This window comes from Sciurus carolinensis, chromosome 2 (genome assembly GCF_902686445.1).
Source record: "Sciurus carolinensis chromosome 2, mSciCar1.2, whole genome shotgun sequence".
Lineage (NCBI taxonomy): Eukaryota > Metazoa > Chordata > Mammalia > Rodentia > Sciuridae > Sciurus > Sciurus carolinensis.
The window spans coordinates 121,575,495-121,595,284 of NC_062214.1; the positions used below are offsets into that span (position 1 = coordinate 121,575,495).

General features: G+C 39.8%; 1 protein-coding gene and 1 pseudogene across 1 annotated transcript; both read right to left on the reverse strand.

Moving 5' to 3' along the window:
* Positions 1-829: 829 nt before the first annotated feature.
* Positions 830-1,777, reverse strand: LOC124977496 (olfactory receptor 4K3-like). Its single transcript, XM_047541072.1, has one exon. It carries the CDS (start codon positions 1,775-1,777, stop codon positions 830-832), a length of 948 nt encoding a protein of 315 aa, XP_047397028.1.
* Positions 1,778-18,579: 16,802 nt separating this feature from the next.
* On the reverse strand, positions 18,580-19,526 carry LOC124976468 (olfactory receptor 4K17-like; annotated as a pseudogene).
* Between the last annotated feature and the right edge of the window lie 264 nt (positions 19,527-19,790).

Sequence of the window (19,790 nt, forward strand, 5' to 3'; positions counted from 1 at the left end):
TTTTAAATATTTGAATGGAACAATTGAAATGCATAGATGTTTTAAAATATGTTTACTGTATATTAACTATGTACTATCCACTCTACTAAGATATTGTAGTATCAACAATTAACCTGCTATGTCAAACTTATTTCCTGTAGGGAGATTATATTTCAGGATTTTTACACAAAAGATAAATAATAATTAAAAGAAAAAAATTAGTCTTTGAGACTGAGATAAATAATAGAAATATAATTTATTTTTTATTTTATTTTGTCACTGTATTTTAATTGAGTTAGTGAAACTCAACACAGAGTGAACTCCACTGTTATGTCCTACACACTTTGTTTATTTAGGTAGTCCTTACTGCAGTTTTACTCCTCCCTGCCCCGCATTAGCGTTTTGGTGGAAAGCTAGGATAAGGCAAAAATAATAATGATTGCCTTTTGACAAAGGGCAAAATAAAAATTTGAAAGAAGGGGTTACTTTACAAAGTAGATTTTTAAAATATGGTTAGGACAGTATTCAAGCAAAGTTCATTAAAATGTTATCCATCAGTATGGATGAATATATTTGTTGAACAAATTTTAGGCTCTTCATATTTATAAAGACATAGAAAGACTAACTGAATAATTTTCCCATAAAGAGGAATCATTGAAATTTGGATTTGGGGGAAGTAATTCAGTGTTTTGCAGGTTGATTGTTAAATGACCTGAATTATAATAAACCTACACCAATAACTGGAGGCTGGAGCAATTGGCAGATATTCACTAATTCCCTGAATTTAAACCCATTTCACCTGATGATTGTGGCATCAATTTGAAGTATTTTGTGTGAGCTTTCTGGGCAATTAAGTATTTCCTTTGGAACCCATGTAATAGCTCTTGAATCTTTTCAAAGCCTTTTTCATCTCTTTATTTCTCAGTGTATAAATGGTTGGATTTAGGAGAGGTGTAATAACAGAGTAAAACACAGCTAGAAATTTGTCTAACCAAGTGATGCTGATTGGCCACACATAGATGAAGATGCAGGGTCCAAAAAAGAGCACCACCACTGTGATATGGGCAGTGCACGTAGAAAGGGCTTTGGATGCACCAGTTTTAGAACTTTGGAGGACAGTGAAAAGAATATATGTGTAAGATATTAGCAACAGAATAAAGCAGGTTACAGCCACAGCTCCTGTATCGATATTCATTAAAATGTCCAAATTGTCAGATTCTACACAGGCTAGCTTGATCACCAGTGGTATATCACAGAAGAAGCTGTCTATTTCCTTGGAACCACAGAAAGGCAGCTGCATAACCACAGTCATTTGGCTCATGGCGTGCACAAAGCCAGTGGTACAGGATGTCAGCACTAATCCAATGCACCTTTGCAGACTCATAATGATGGAGTAATGGAGTGGTTTGCAGATGGCCACATAGCGGTCGTAGGCCATAGCCACCAGAAGCACCATTTCATCCCCTCCAGCAACATGCACAAAGAGAATCTGGCACATGCAACCTGCAAAGGAAATGGTCTTGTTCTCCCTAAGAAAGTCTGTGATCATCTTAGGAGTGGTGACTGAGGAAAGCCACATGTCAACAAAGGACAGATTAGCTAATAAGAAATACATGGGGGAATGGAGATGAGGGTCAGTGATTATTAATATTATAATGATGATATTCCCAGAGATGATGATCAGGTAAAGCACCAAAAATATCATGAAGAGTAAGACCTGAACATTCCATGAGTGGCCAAGTCCAAGAAGCACAAATTCTGACACTATAGACTGATTTCCTCCATCCATTCTATTCATCTCATCCTCTAAAATACCTAGAGAGAACAAAATATTATTAATTAGTGAAATTGAGAAAGGGCACTTTTTTATTTGGGATTTTACATTCACATTGAAATTTAACATCTAAATCTGATATTGAAAAATATAATCAGAAAGAGAAATCTTGACCAAAATAGCATTATTTCCAAAAGCAAAGTTAGCTGACTAATCCTTCCAGGACACGGGACATGGGATGGGGTTTATATGCAAATGACCTACTGGGAGCGTACTCTCAGAAGAAGGTAATAAAGAAAGCAGACAGCAAAGTCAAAAGGCTAGATAGTGATTGTAGCTTCACCTGGAAAGTAGCTTCTGCACATTAAAAAAAAAAAAATTGAGCATGAAACTAACAATCATTACACTAAATAACAAAAGTGAAGTCATTTACTTTGGAAGATGACAGTAAAGTAGCATTGAAATCCAGCACAGTTAAAACGAGGCATTCTTACCATTTCTTTTCATTGGGCATAATGATTTCTTCAAGTCTCTATGTAACCTCTTCTATATGATATCATGAAACTAAATTTTTAGCTGATGCATTTTAAAAAAGTTGTGACAACCTTTAAGAGAAAAGCTCTTATAATAAATACCTTGAAGGCCAAATAATCAACACATTGGCATAATGATCTGTATGCAAAAGCAGAGGTATAATTTATCATGAATTAAAAACTGCAACATACTATAACCTATTTATTAAATTGAATGGATTAGAAAAGAATCAATGTAGATTTATGTAGAAATTTTTTTTATCAAAGTGGAAGGCCACTCAAAATCAGATTTGAACTTGATGGAACTCTGAATGTTCCATATGATTTCAGGTTACAAAAATATTGGTCTTTAATTATATCAATGAACACAGCAAAATCCCTAGGCTTTGAAATTTTAGTCCCTGATCATGAATGCTACCAATGTCACATCTATCATCTATCTATCATCTATCATCTATCTATCTATCTATCTATCTATCTATCTATCTATCATCTATCTATTATTTGCAAGATGAGAATTGACTGTGAGTACTGAGTGCTTTTTAAACTTTCAGTGAACCTTGATTATTCATCTTTAAATATAATGATATTACTTATATTGATCTCTAAATAAATGGACAAGACATCCTCAAATTGGTAGAAAATAATTGCCCATTTTCCTTTCTTCTTCAGTAATTCCCTTTGGCATTGTTTTAGTGTATGTGCCTCAATTTCTTTTATACCTTGAAATCTCCATGGTGGGGCCAAGGAGAGTATGAATAATAAAACCCATTAACTTATTTTGGCAATATTTTCCTCTTCGATTTTACTGAAATCTCAGAGACAAAGATAAAAGATAAAGATAAACAGACAAAGATAAGATAAATAGACAAAAGATAAACAAAGATAAAATGAAAACAAAATTCTCCTGAATAAATTAGATAACATATACATTTGCTATGGAAAAGAGGATGTATAACAATAGTATTTTTACTTGAAAATAAACATATCTTCTATAATAGAAATTTACTCAATTTCTAAGGACAATATATTGATACTGCATGTAATAGGTCTATGTACCCTGAAAATTTGAACAATCTGATCTGATTCTCATAACTCAATTTTCTGTTGACACAAAAATTTTGAAGTTAACTTTTAAGAAACTAGTTCTGTACTGCTAGAATTAGTTACATAGATGATAGTTAATGGAAAAAGCATGATTTCAAATATGTTTGAGAGAATAATTTGCTGAAAGATAACTATGTACCTTCTTTAAGAAATCATACAGTATTTTTGTTAAAAAATCAAGTAATTTCTATTTTTTGTTAAAAATTTGTATTTGCTATTATTCAAAACACTGGAGGACTAGTCATATTACTATATTGACATTAACTAGCATTTAGGAGAATTTGAAGAATTATCACAGTTTTAATGTAGATCTGATTAAAGTCTCACTTCAATACTTGTTGACCTTATAACCTAGTACTAAATCTATTTTTGTTTCCATTTCCTTACTCTAAAATGAGCATGATTATTTAATAAAAATTTTGTATTTATGTAAAGGAAAATATACAGAAAACCCTTAACCATTTCAAGAACTCAGTGTATGTTCATAAAGAATTACTTCCTTTCTCCATTCTTTGTGGTGGATTTTGACACATTCCCATTTCCAAAGCTATGGACCACAATTGTACTGGTGAGCTGAACACTTTCTGTAAGCAAAATATATAAATTGCTTTTCTTTAAAGGTCTCCTACTGACATTTTGTCTAAACTAATACCCACTTACCTATTCAATAACAGGAGAAGCATAAGCAACAGATTGACCACACAGGCTGCTTACTCTCCAGGAACATAGCAACTGGTTCTTCCTTTACCTGTCTTGCCAGGAGGCATTATTACCATCTTACAGGAACTAAGATAATAGGATATTCTAATAAAGCATCTTTAGAATTCTCATTTTCAAATAATTTTCACAAAAGAGCTAATGTTAGGTCTGGAATTAATGAAGTCAAAAAGAGGCAAAGAAGATAAACAGAATTACTTTTTTAGGACTATAAAAAGACACCAATAAAAGTATTAATTCCTTCTAATGTAATATCCTTCCGTACAGATTTTTTTAACGGTAAAACTACTAAACTGTTTGATATTTTCAATATTTGTTATTTTCCTAGCATATAGTAGAACTTAAACAATTTAATGTGTTTTTGATGAGATTTTCTAGTAGCTCTTGATGCCTTCCTTTGTTCTCAGGTTTGGAGGAACCAAATTTTACATCACTTTTCTTTATATTTGTCATCATTTTTACTTATATCTCTATGACAAAAGTTATCTGACATACTATATACTTTGGGATATAAAAATACATATCCTCTTTAAAAGCAGAGACCATTCAAATGAGGATAGTTGGAAGATGTCCATGTTGATAGGCAAGCAGAGAATGTGAGCTGCATACACAGACTTGCCTGAGGTAGAACATCTTAGTGTTGTGTGCACTGTTGGTAAGACCATAGAATCTAGTAAGGAAAGGATAGGAGGGGAAAGTCCATGAAATGACTTCTGAGAAGATCAGAGGCTAAAGGCACACTTAACTCCAGGCATAGTGGATGTCCTTAAAAGAGGCACATACAAATATTTTAGGATTTATCTTAAGAGAATCAGAAAGCTGAGAAAACTTACTAAATACTATGTTTCCTGTTAGAGCAGATTCTCTCTCCTTCTGAAGTGTGCTTGTGACGACATCCATTGCTGGGTGGACACAATGTTTGTGGAAATGCTCTCCCTTGGCATGACCTATATTTACCACCTGAAACCACTCAGTTGAAATTTTTTATCCAATGATCTGAAGGGAACATGAATCATGGAAATAATTACCTGGACTTCTCTTGGGGTTTTGTGTCTAAGAGTAATACCAACTGTTGCATACTCTTTATGTCAGAACAGGGAGACAGATAAACCTCATGTAAATCAGCCCAGTGTTAAAAATTAGTAAAGTTATTCATTTGAACACTAAGTATTAAGGAGATGTCTTCTGCAATCTCAATCTGTAATACTATCTACATAAGCCCATCTAATTAAGATTTTATTTCCAATTGCCAGAGCAGTGTGACATATGACCACAAATAAAAAAACTGTGATATGACAGAGTGCCCTGACTTAAGTCAAGGTGGTCTGAATAAGCAGGTAATCTTGGTCAAATGTTCTGGTATAATTCAGCTTCTTCTATGATTACATGAGATATTATCTTTTGTAAAATGGATATGAAGTTATTAAGATATCTTCAAGTTTTTTAAAAAGGACATTGAAGTGAGTTAAAAATACATCTGTTTTAATTTCCTAGGTTTAAATACAACTTTTGTAGTGCACTGACATATAATAAATGGCTCATATTGAAACTGTAAAATTTAATAAGCATGGATAAACCACCATGAAAAGAACATCACCATGTAGAAAGTGGCCTGTGTCTCAGCCCTCAAAGTTCCCATTATTAAATCTTATCTTATTAAATCTAACTTCTTTCCCTCATCAGACTTATTTTGATATTTGTCATATTGGTGTTTGCATCAGTGGAACATTCTTTTATGTTGCTGAATACTATTCAGTTGTACTAAAAGACTAGCACGTTGCTATCCATTCATCTGCTGAAGGATAGGTATGTTCTTTCCACTTTGGGGACATTAAAAATAGAACTGTGTTATACATCTGTGTACAAGTCTGGGTAACTTGAATATTTTTTAAATTAATTGAGACTTTTTCTATGGCACAGAATATTCCCTAAATTGGCAAATGTCTGTGCACTTCAAAAGAAGAAATAGCCTTATATTTTGATCATTGGGTAAACATGAATTATGCAAAACTGGTTAAACTCTGATGAATTTTTATCAACTTTAATCAATTGTTGAGAGTGGGCTTTGGACATTTTTGTTTATAACTTTCAGTCTGTGCCTCCTTCTTGGAGTTTTATCAATTTTATTCCCATATTTCAGCTCTGTGATTAGGGGCCTACATAATTGAAATTGTTAGGTCATCCTGATTTATTGACTGCTATCTCAGTGTGAGATGACCTTCTTTTGTCTCTGGTAATATTTGTTGTCCTGAAATATACTTTTCATGTTATTAAAATAGCCATGGATGTTAACATTTCTTTTGTGTTAACATTATGTGTATTTCTATTCTTTCATTAATAATTTTGGTTTTTATGGAAGAGACTGTCCTTTCCATATTGTGTGTTATTAGTACCTTTCTTGAAAATAAATTGACCAGAAGTGCCTGAAATTCTTTTGTGCTCACTATCCCATCCCATTGAGTGGTGTGTCTCTTTGTATGCCACTTCCATGTGTTTTGATTCATACTTATTTGTAGGAGATTTGAAGTCAAGTAGTGTGATGCCTTCAGCTTTGTTTGGTTTGCTCAAATTTGTTTTGGTTCTTCAGGGTCTTTTTGGTTAAATAGAAATTTTAATATATTTCTTTTCTAATTCTGTAAAAGAAAAAGCCTTTGGATTTTGATTGACATTGTGTTGAATCGACAGATATCTTTGAAGAATATGGACGTTTTAGCAAGATGTTTTGCAATCCATGAATGCTGGGTATCTTTATATTTTTTTATTGATCTGGTAATGTTTAAATTTCTTCTAATTAGTTGTACATGAGAGTAGAATGCATTTTGACACACTATGCACAAATGGAGCACAAATCATTCCTCTGGCTGTAGATGGTGCAGAATCATACGGGTTGTGTAATCATACATGTATAGAGGGTAATAATGTTCATCTCATTCCACCACCTTTCCCACTCCCACATCTCTCCTCTCTCCTTACTCCCTTCTGCCCAATCCTTTATTCTTCCCTACCCCCCCACAATTATGGAACAGCATCTGCTTATCAGAGAAAACATTTGGCCTTCAGTTTTTGGGGATTGCCTTATCTCACTTAGCATGATATTCTCCAGCTCCATCCATCTGCCAATACCATAATTCTTTCTTCTTCAAGACTGAGTAATATTCCATTGTGTATATATACTACAGTTTCTTTATCCTCTTTTGTTGAAGAGCATCTCGGTTGGTTTCATAGTTTAGCCATTGTGAATTGAGCTGCTATAAACATTGATGTGGTTGTGTCACTGTGTCCCTCCAGCATTGTATGAGTGTACCTTTTTGTGTCTTCACTTATTGTCAACAAAAATTCTTCAACTCTTCGGTTAAATTTATACCTACATATTTTACATGTTGTAGTTACTATAATTGGGATTGCTTTCCTTTACATTTTTATGTGTTTACTATGTGAAAACACTACTAATTTTATATATTAATTTTGTATTCTGCAACACTCTAGAATTCAGTTATAAGATCTAAGATTTTCTTGTGAACTCTGTAGGGTTTTTTATACATAATTTTATGTAATCTGAAAATGAGATGATTTGACTTCTTTCTTTCAAACTTGGGAACCTTTTATTTCTTTCTTTTACTAACTGACTGGAGCTTCCAGTACTGTATTTGAATAGTGGTGGTAAGACTGGGCATACTCTTCTTGTTCTTGATAAGCAAAAAGTTCTAAGCTTCACCAAGTGATGACCTTGTCATATATGTCCTAATTTGTTGAACTTTGGTCCAGAAAGCACACTGAATTTGTTAAATGCTTTTATTGCATGTATTGATATGATCGTATGTTAATTTTCACTTTAATTCTGTCATTATGCCTTATCCCATGTATAGATTTGCATAGGTTGAAGTATCTTTTCTTCTCGGAATAACTTGCTTTATTATGGTGAGTGGTAGATATAATGTGCTGGTAAATTCAGTTGGTATTTTCCTGGATATAGCTATACCTATGTTCATCAGAAATAGTAACCTGTAATTTTCTTTTCTTTCTGTGTTTTATTCTGACTTTGCTAAAAGGATAATGGTGCCCTCTGAAAATGAGTTTGAAATATTCCTTCTTGACAATTATTTTTTTAAGAAATGTTTGAGAAATGACAATATTTTTTCTAATAAAAGAATTCAGCTATGTGACCATCAGGTCCAGAATTTCTCCAATGGCAGATGTTCTACAACTGATTCAATCTCCTTAATTACTACTGGTCTGGTCAGATTTTCTATTTCTTCCTGGTGATTGTTAGGTTGGATTCAGGCAGATAGATGAGAGAGAGCAGGACAGCAGGCACCTGCGCACGTGCTGTGGAACATCAGGCAGGCCACTCTGCAAAAGCACAACCAATCAAATGCTGGCAGATAAACCCTAATGGCCCCTTGCACCCACTTGTCACTCAGTGGGACCCCCAGCCAGTTCAGGACTATAAAGACCCAGGCCAGTTGGAGACACACGTGAATTCCCCCACTCTCTACCCTGGCCTTCACCCTGGAGGTCTAGTGAATCTTGCTGGAGAGCCAATCCCAATAAAGTTTTGTTCAGCCGCTTCTGGTCTGACTCCTTCATGGCCACCCGCATCCGACCTTACATTTCCAAAACCTGGGAAGGGTCTTTTGATCTTCCTCATCAGGGGGATATCAGCCTTCTCCCTCAGATGAACCAGGAAACTCCTGCACCATCCTTTTCTCTTCATTGGGCCGACAGGGTAAGTTCCCTTCCTTATGTCCCTTGGCCTTTCCTACGGGGCTCTGTCCTAAGTTCCCTGCGACACAGAACCCTGCCCAGTCCATTTGAGCACTGGCAGACTGGGAAGAGGTTCCAGGCTCTGACTAGCCCCTCATTCTGTTCCAGGCTCGAGGGCTAAGAAGATGTTCTAACCTTTGGTCTGCCCACCTTCCTTTTCTCTGGTGATCACAACCAGGACTTGGGACGCCTCTTCTTGCTCCTGTTCACTCCTGGGTAATACTAAAAGGTCATGGGAAATGCTGGGTCCTCCCTAGACCCCAAGACTTCTTTGGGCTGTCTGTACCTTAATTTCACTAAATTAGGACTTGCCCAAAACTCACGCCAGTCATAAGCAGGTGATCTTTTACTGGACTGTGGCCTGGCCTCAGTATGTTTTGGATAATGGCTCAAAATGGCCTCCGGAGGGAACCTTTGATTTTTAAAACCTCACTGACTTGGGCAATTATTGTCGCAGGACAGAGAAATGGTCAGAATTACCTTTTATTCAGGATTTTTTGGGATTTACAAGCTCACCCCTCCCTTTGTTCTACCTGTTCTACTGACCAAGTTTTCCTCTCCAGAGATGGTCCCAAACCTCTCCCCCATTGTTCTCCTGCTTCTTCTTCCATGTTTTCAGATCTACCAGAACTGCTTTAGGCTCCACCTCTCTTCTTCCCCCTCCTTACTCAGGTCAGACTTCCTCCTCCTCTTCCTCTCCTGCTCCCACAGCTATAACTCCGCCCCTTCCTCCTATGGCTACAGCTCCTCCTCCTCCTCCAAGCCCTCCCCCTCCTCTTTTTCTCCTCCCCCAGAACTTCCCTCCACCCACTCAACAATCTCTTCCCCTATTATCGCTCACACAGGATCCCATCAGACCCTCCCACCGCCCAACCCAAAACTGCTTTGTCCCCTCTGGGAGGTGGCTGGTGCAGAGGGCATTGTGAGGCCATGTTCCATTCTCACTCCAGGATCCTTCCCAGATTGAGAAGCATCTAGGGTCTTTCTCCGCTGACTCCTCTACCTATATTAAGGCCTTTAGATATCTTTCCCAGATTTATAATCTCGCCTGGCATGATGTCCATGTCACTCTTTCTTCCACTCTCACCCCAGACGAATGAGCCTGCATCCAACAGGCAGCACAGGATCATGCTGATCAGATCCACCTAATGGACACAACCCTACCCACTGGGGCAGCAGCAGTCCCAATAACTGAACCAAACTGGGACTATCAAGAAGGCCAGCAGGGCCACCATTATTGCACTCGCATGGTCCAATATCTCATAGCAGGCATGAATGCAGTCTCCAATAAGGTGGTAAACTTTGATAAACAGAGGGAAATTACCCAGGATCTGAATGAGAATCCACCTTTACTTCTTAACTGCCTTACAGAGGCCCTTACCAAATATACTAAATTGGGCCCTGAATCTCCTTCTGGGGCTACAGTACTAGCAATCCACTTCATTTCTCAATTGGTCCCTGACATAAGAAAAAAGTTCAAATGAGCTGAGGAGGACCCTCAAACCTCTCTCCAAGATCTGATGGAAAATGGCCTTCAAAGTCTATAATGTCCAAGAGGAATCAGTCAAATTGGCCAGGCAGGCTCATTTACAGAAAAAGGTGACACTCCAGTATTAAGCCTTGGTAGCTGCCCTGCAGCCTGCAGTTCCAGCAAGAACTTCAAAGGGGAACCAGCAATCCTGTCCACCAGGGGCTTACTTCAAGGGTAGACATGAGGGACACTGGGCCTGCTGATGTCCAAACCCACACCCCACACCAGGTTGTGTCCCACCTGCAAACAAGTAGGACACTGGAAGAGTGACTGCCCTATGGCTGGCCCCTCCCTAGTGCCTCCATACAGGGGTGTGACCAGCCACGTGGTCCCTTCCCTTGAGCTGTTGGGATTTGCAGGGGACTGAAGGAACCCAAACTCGAGGATCCCCATCACCCTCGTTGAGCCCAGAGTAATGCTCCAGGTAGCAGGTAAGTCCATCACTTCCCTTGTGGACATGGGAGCTTCCTATTACGTCTTACCTGCCCACTCTGAGCCTTTATTTCCTTCCCAGGTTTCAGTTATGCAAATGATGGGAAACCCTCCTTCCCAAACAAAGCAGCTAGGTTAGCCCATGCACTGGAGGGACATCCTATTACACACTCTTTCCTGGTCATTCCCTCCTGTCCAGTTCCCCTTCTAGGCAGAGATGTTCTTCAACTCCTAGGAGCCACCCTGCAACTTCTTCCTGGGCACATTCTTAGTACTCACCTCCTCTACCTCTGGTTCTTACACTCTCTAGTACCCCCACACCCCCGACCCTACCATTGCCCCCAGACCTGGCCAACCTTCAAGTCTGGGACACCTCAAAGCCAGTCATAACCTCCCACCACAAGTCAGTCCTTATCCAACTAAAACCTCAAACTAAATTTCCTTCATGTCCCAAATTTCCTATTTCCTGTGCCCACATGGAAGGACTTAAACCCATCATAGGCTGGTTACTTACTCAGGGACTCCTCATCCCTACTGGTTCCCCCTGTAATACCTCCATGTTGCCAGTATGTAAACCCTCAGGGGCCTATCGCTTGGTCCAGGATATCCGTCTAATTAATTAGGCAGTTATTCCCATTTACCCAGTGGTTCCTAACCCTTACAACCTTCTTTCCCACATTCCTCCATCTACCACTCACTTCACAGTTCTGGGTCTTAATGATGCATTCTTTAAAGTTCCTCTTCACCCTGACTCCAATTACTTCCTTGTCATCACCTGGGAGAATCCTACATCCTTTAGGTCTCAATAGCTGACATGGACAGTTTTACCCCAAGGCTTCTGGGACAGCCCCCACCTCTTTGGACAAGCCCTAGCTCAGGATTTGGCTACTCATGACTTGGGAGATAGCACACTCCAATATGTGGATGACCTCCTCCTATGTAGCCCATCCCTCAAGGCCTCCCAAACTCACACTGCCCAGCTCCTTGACTTTCCTGGGGTCTCAAAGCTATCGAGTCTCTCCAGCCAAGGCCCAGCTTACCACCCCCTCAGTCACATATTTAGGCATATTCCTCACTCCTATCTCTAAGAGTCTCACAACAGACAGAATCCAAGCCCTCTGTAACTTACAGCTGCCCGAAATGGCAGATTGCATTCTCTCCTTCCTGGGTTTGGCTGACTTCTTCAGGCATTGAGTCCCTAACTTTGTGCTTCAGGCAGCAAAGGAGACCCCTCATGGGCCCCTTACCTCCCCCAACATGATAGTTAACTGTTTTTACAAGCTCAGGGATACTCCCACGTCCTTCCCCACTCTCTCTCTCCCTAACCCTAACCATCTTTTCCACCTTTTTACGGATGAAAAGCAGGGTGTTGCCACTGGCCTCCTTGCACAACCAACCAGACCTTCCTATAGACCGGTGGCACATCTCTCCAAGCAGCCTAATTCTACAGTTCGTGGGTGGCTACCATCCCTCTGGGCACTGGTGGCAGAAGCTGAACTAAGGAAGCCCTAAACTCACACTACTCCAACCAATAGCTGTGTTCTCCACCCATTGACTACAGGACCTCTTAAGTCATAAATCCCTTCTACTCCTGAGCCCATCACAGATTCAAGAATTTCAACCCCTCTTTATAGAAAACCCACCATTATTCTCTGTTCTTCTTCTCTCAACCCTGCTACACTTCTCCCACTGTCCCCACCTCCCTCAATCGTCAGTCATTCCTGTCCACAGGGTACTGGAGGCCCTACACTCACCCAGTGACAACCTCTTCTATTACCCATTCCCTCACTTGACCTAACCATTTTTGTAGATGGCAGTTCTATGCTGGGTCCCAATGGATGCCATAGAGCCACTTATGTGGTAGTCACCACGGCCTCAGTCCTGGAATTCAACTGCCTCCCAGAAGGGACCATGTCCCAAAAAGCCAAACTTTTTGCTCTCATTAGTGCCCTAATTCTATCCAAAGGTAAACAGGTTAACATCTATACAGATTCCAAATATGTCTTCTTGATTGCTTACTCACATTCGGTTCTTTGGAAGGAGCATGGATTACTAACCACAAAGGGGTCACCAGTGGTTCAGTATCTCCCTAATTTCTAAGCTGTTAGAGGCATTTCAGCTGCCATTCCAAATTGCCATCATACACTGCCAAGGACATCAAAATTCTTCAGACCCTATAACCATGGGTAATAACAAGGTGGACACTATAGCACTGGGGCTAACAACAAAGTCCTCAACAGCCCCCATCCTATTCCTAGCCACTATAATTATGCCTAAATATTCTCCGCAGGAACAGGAGGACCTAATAACCCAGGGAAGCCATTTTGGGGATGATAACTGGAGAGACCAGATTGCCCTTCCCAAGCAGCAAGCTTACAGCTTATTGATGGACATTCATAACTCTCTTCATATTGGCCCTAAGTCTCTTCTGTGGTTACTCTAATCCGTCTTTTACTTTCCAGGAATGAGATACATTCTTGAGCAGATCCACTCTGCTTGCCCGGTCTGCTCCACAGTGTCCTCACAAGGGGACATCAAACCCAAGCTCCCAACACATCAGATTGAGAGGCCATCAGCCAGGTGAAGACTGGCAGATCAATTTCACCCACATGCCCAGACACAAGAAGCTCTGTTATTACTTACCTTGGTTGATACTTTTTCAGACTGGATAGAAGCCTTCCCTACCCCCAAGGAAACTGCAGACATCATTGCCTCCATCATCATTGAGCAGATTATTCCCAGATTCAGACTTCCTGCATCCATCCATCCAGACAACAGTCTAGCCTTCACCTCTCAGGTTGTTCAACTAGTCTCCAAAAATCTCAACATCTACTCCACATTCCCTACCAACCCCAATCCTCGGATAAGGTTGAAAGGGCTAACGGCATTCTCAAGGATCATCTCACTAAACTTGCTGTTGAACTTAGACTTTCTTGGCCCAATCTCTTTCCATTGGCCCTTACCAGAATCTGGGCAGCCCTTATAGCCCCCTTTGGCCTCAGGCCTCAACCCCTTTGAGCTACTCTACGGGTACCCTTTCCTAATCAACCTAAACTTCCCAATCGCCCCTCCTCCTCTGGCATCTTATCTACCTTACCTCACACTCTTGCACAAACTCCTAAGGGAACATGCAGACTGCTACCTTCTAGCGCCTTCCACAGCCTCATCTCCAGTCGAACTGCAAATCAAATCAGCCATCATTCCTCTTCAACCAGGCAATGCAGTTTTGCTTCAAGAATTTCATCCTTAATCACTACCACCTCACTGGACTGGATCCCACACAATTATACTCACCACCCCAATAGTGGCCAAACTTCTGGGCCACTCCCCTTGGTGCCATGTCTCCTGCCTTAAAAGAGCACCCTTCCGGGATACACAGCTACTCAGCCTCATGTTAATCCTTTATCATGGTTTACTCTGATACGTCAAGGTCTTCAACTTCTCAATCTCTCCAGAGTCAATAACATCACCTCAGATTGCTTTCTCTGTGCAGTTTTGGACCGGACTACCTGTAACAGCCGTTCCCATGAGTACCCCCCTTAACACTTCCTCAACACCTCAAAGAACCCCTCTTCACCTTTGGAGGGAGTTCTTCCTTATCACAACTCCTCAGAGAATTTTGCTTACTGATATACTTCCTCTACCTTGGTACCTTGCAACCAAACCATATGGGTCTCTTCTCCAATGTTTGGTCCTCCAGGATTCTTTTTCTGTTGTAATGTCACTCTGACAAAAAGTTAGGTTCCAATATGCCCTTTGCTTTCTGTGCACCCTCCACCTTAGTTCTTCAGTTGACACTATATAGTAAAGTGAATTAATCTGGCTTGCTCAAAATCCCATCCCTACAGTAAAATGGGTCATTTTCCTACCAGTGGTGGTTGGACTTTCCCTAGCCTCCTCACTCACTGCCTTCGGGTTGGGGGGCAGGAGGACTCAGTTGTGCAGTCACTGCCACCCAAAGGCTATAATACCAACTCTAAGAAGCAGTAGAAGCATCTTCTGACAGCGGACAAAGGGGGAACATGTCTGTTCTTAAAAGAAGAATGCTGCTACTACGTCAATGAAACTGGATTAGTCGAGAAAAACATCAAAACTCTCAGGCATCGGAGTGAAAGACTGAAGAAATAACAGTCAAATGACTGTTGGCCAGGATGGCTGAACTCCACTCTTCTCACCTGGCTGACCTCCATCCTCACTCCCATATTAGTGATAGAACTATTAATGATTGCTCCCTATCTCCTCAGGTTTTTCCAGAGCCTCAAAAATGAGGTCACCAGGATAACATACAACCAAATGCTCTTGCACACTTATAGCTGCCTCCCCACCGAACTGGCACCTGAACCTTACCTTCCCCACCACACCCCCTAATAAGCAGGAAGTAGCCAGATGGACTCCTGCGCCCTGTATCACCAAAAAGTCTGGATGTTAGGTTGGATTCAGGTGCATGAACGAGAAGTAGCGGTAAGCTGGCAACCCACGCATGCACGGCAGAACAACAGGCAGCCTGCTCGAGCCAAAGCACAACCAATCAGATGCTGGCAGATGAACCCTAATGGCCCCTGGCACCCACTTGTCACTCAGCGGGACCCCCAGTCAATTCAGGACCATAAAGACCTAGGCCAGTCAGAGCCACGTACAGATTCCCTGACCCTCTACCCTGGCCTTCGCCCTGGAGGACTGGTGAATCTTGCCCAAGAGCCAATCCAATAAATCTTCCTTCAGCCGCTTTTGGTCTGACTCCTTTTTGGCCGCCCGCATCCAACCTTACAGTGATTTGTAGGAAGTATCCATTTCTCTAGATCATACACTTCGTTGGGTAACAGTTCTGCATAGTGACCTTCTTTTATTATCTTTTATATTTCTATGCTATAATTTGTAATGTCTCCTCTTTCTGCTTTTATTTATTTGACTTTTCCAACTTTTTCTAAGGGTAACTCAAGATTCCTGTTTTGTTTTTCCTTTCAAAAATTACCTGAGTTTGCTGATGTTTCCATTGTTTATCTAGTCTGGATTTGAATTTCCTCTTTGATCTTTCATTCCTTCCACAAACTGAGGTTTTTTGTTGTGGTTGTTCTTGTTGTTTTCTAATTCCTTTTAGGTGTTGCAGTAGGGTGTCTAAGATCATTCTTATTTTTTTATGTTGATCTTTATTGTTAAAAAAAATTACTTCTTAAATTCTATTTGCTGCGTCCCTTTAGTTATAATATTGTATGTCCATTTTGTTATTTTTAAAGTATTTTCAAAATTTCTTTTTTGTTTCTTCCTTGACCCATTAGTTGTTAGGCTCACATTAGTTATTTTCCAAGCATTTTTCAGTTACATAAAATTTCTCTCTTATTTATTTCTAGCTTCACGCTAATAGGTATGGAGAATGGGAAATTTCCAAGAAAATGAGGCCTGAGAAAAACAAATAAAAATGAAGACCATGCACTGATGGCCTTCTTCTCCCAAGACAAGTGTCTTCCAGGTGCCAGCTGCAGACAGGGAGGTGTTTTATCACCCTTAAAAGAAACAGTTTTTAGGAGGCATTAATCTTCTCCAGGGTAAATCCTCTCCAGGCACTGCCCACAGACCTTTGACCAAAAAATACCCTCAAGTTTCTGAGTGCCCAAGAAAACTGATATGTTCATTAGACCACCCCTCAAAATAACCTATATAAACCTAGTCCCTTTCTTTGTTTCTACCAGGAAACTGAGTCCAATGCCATTTCATCACTGTACCCTCTGTTCCTGTGTGATACTTCATTCCTGAATAAAGGAACTGAGCTGATTTGTAGAGTTTGCACTTGTCCTGGTCTCTTCTTTTGTGCTCACACACACCACTGTGGTTAGATTGAATAACCAATATGATTTTTATCTTAAATTTGATAGGACTTGTCTTGTGGCCTAATATGTGATTTATCATGAAGAATGTTCTTTGTTTGCTTGAGAAGAACATGTATTCTGCTGATGGATTGTTGTGTACATATTTGTTATGTGTTATGTCAATTTGTTCTACAGACTCTTATTGTTATGATCCTACATTCTGTTTATAATTATGTATTTTAAGTGGATACTTTACCTTGATCTGCATTAAACAATACAATTTCACTCTACCCCTTCCTATATTTTTTAGTTTTTGATGTCATAATTTAAATCTTTTTAAATGTTATCAATACCTTAAGAACTTTCTGGGTTTTTAAAAATGATTTCAACCACTCTGTAAATTTGTTTTTAACAATTATTGTTTTTCTGATTTTTTTGGTAAAATTATATTATATACACAAAGACATGCTGAAATTTCGTGAGCTCCCTTAAAGCAATTTTTGTGGCTTGTGTGCCTGATAGGTCATAGGTCTTCCATTTCCTTGGAGTTAGCTACTGTGAAATTACTGACTTCTGTGAGTTCTTTTGTGGAGGTGTGCCTTCTTGGTTTTCCACACATTGTTGTCTTAAGTGCAATCTCTGTATTTGCTGAAGCACTCACTTCTCCCAGACTTCACATGCTGCTTTCAGTGGGGAAAGACCTTTCCTATGTGGGGTGCTAGGACACCGTCAGGTAGGAAGGAACTGTTGAGGATACCACGGGTGCACTGTGGTATAGACTCTACTTCCCTCTGTCAGCTGAAGTTGGTGTTGAGGAAGTTTAGAGAGACCTTCAGTGATTGACAACGTGGAACTCTTCAGTGGTGGTTATCAGGGTCTTTATGGAGATGGCTGTTAACATCTTTCCAGATTCCTTGTCTCCTATTAAGGATGTTATGACAGAAAGAAGTGCTGCTGGCACAGCATCTGGCTTCCTGGACCACTTGAGTTGATGGTGGTACAACTCTGATAGTTGGTATTCTTGAGAAGCCATGGAATGGAGGTGAGAAGCACAAGCAGGTGAGGGCTACTACAGATCTGCATTCTCAGGAAGTAATAACAGTGATATTTGGGACCAGGCACTCCCATTGCCCATTGGTAGTGGTATATGAGACACAGAGGCTTTTGAAGCAACCCAGAAGCCAGAGAGAGGAGTTATAACAGTTCTAGATACAAGTCAGGGACTTTCTCAATATGATGGCTGAGCTGATGTCTGGGCCACAGGGACATATACAAAAAATATTGCTTCTAAAATACAGGGTTTGTCTTCTTTGCAATATATAACCTGATATTTGGAGTCAGAATGTAGTTTTATGGAATTGAAACACTAAAGTCAGGAAGATGGTAGTAAGATTTCATTATATCAATGACCCTGAAAGACAACTAGGCAAACTCTCTTTTCAGTGGTTGGAAAAATAGGTGACTTGTATGGTGGAGGTAGATGGTGCAATTCCCATTTCTGGTTTTTTAGAAGGCACCACATACAATTTGTGACTCAGACACTAATATAATTGATAAAAAACAAAACAAAACAAAACAATGTTAGGCCCACATTGAGTGCTAAATCACTCAAAATATACAGAAAATTATGACAAACTTTCTGGAGATTGACTTTATTTACTTTTCATTCAAAGTTTTATGACTACCTAGTTAAAATGCATATCTATGAACTGCTCTGAAGGATGAGTGTACTTGACAATTGTTACAACTCTCCCAACATTATTTTAAACACCAATACAATTTATCTATTAAATTTACATTCGAGATACTATAGGATATCTTGCTTGTACAATCTTGCTGTTTTATTTGCCTTTCTGTATATGACTTGGATATGTCTATTTTAAAAGAAATTTTAGAGATCTGAACAATACCCCATTTCTCTGTAATCATACTCTTAACCTAAATATCTTCTTTAGAATGCACAAGAGCTCTCCAGAGTTTCCTCATAGCTGTCTTCATTTCTTTGTTTCGTAGGGTGTAAATAAGTGGATTTAAGATAGGAGTGACAATGGTATAGAATACAGCAAGGAACTTATCCACGGAGTGGTTGTTGAAGGGCCACACATAGATGAAGATGCATGGACCAAAGAAGATCATCACCTCTGTGATGTGAGCTGTCAAAGTGTACCGGGCTTTGGACTGCCCAGTGGAAGAGCGCCTCCTGATGGTCATGAGGATCACGCTGTAGGAGATAAGCAAAATAAGGAAACAACTCATGGAGAGCATGCCACTGTTGGCACGACTATCTGTACAAAATACGTGTTCGTGCATGCAAGTTTGCTAACCAGAGGGAGATCACAGAAAATGCTGTCCACCACATTGGGACCACAGAAAGACAAATTCACAACAAAGGGTAACTGAAGTCCTGCATGAAGGAGACCTATTAACCATGGAATAACTGCAAGCAAGGTACACACTTTCTTGTTCATGATGGTCATGTAGTGTAGGGGTTTACAAATGGCCACATATCTGTCAAAGGCCATGGAAACCAATAGTACCATTTCATTTCCACCCAGTAAATGAAGAAGAAATATCTGAGTGAAGCAACCAACAAAAGAAATGGTCTTCTTGTTTTTTACCATGTTCATGATCATTTTAGGGGTGGCAAAGGAAGCAAGGGTCATATCCACAAAGGAGAGATTTCCAAGGAGAAAGTACATGGGGGTGTGCAGGTGTGGGGTAAAAAATACTGTAACTATAATGAGAAGGTTACCTAAAACTGTTAACAAATAGATAATTGAGAAGAGTGCAAAGAGAAGAAATTCTATATCCTTGAAGCTGGTCAGTCCCACCAAAATGAATTCTGATACTTGAGTTTGATTTGATAGTTCCACAGACTTGATCATATTGCTTGCTCACAGATGACCTGCATAGAGAAAACAAGATCACGTACACCACAGAGTTTGCAAAGTTCTGGCAAGAATGGGGAGAAAAATGTGAACACCTGCCCATTGTTGCTGGAATATAAATTAGTACAGCCAGTATGATAAGCAATACAGAGATTCTTCAAGAAACTAAAAACAGCTCCACCATAGGATCCAGCTATTCCACTACTGGGTATATATCCAAAGGAAATGGAAGGAAATGAAATCAGTATGTCAAAGACACAC

Coding starts and splice junctions, on each gene's coding strand:
- LOC124977496 (XM_047541072.1), bottom strand. CDS start 1,777: ATGAATAGAATGGATGGAGGAAATCAGTCTATAGTGTCAGAATTTGTG.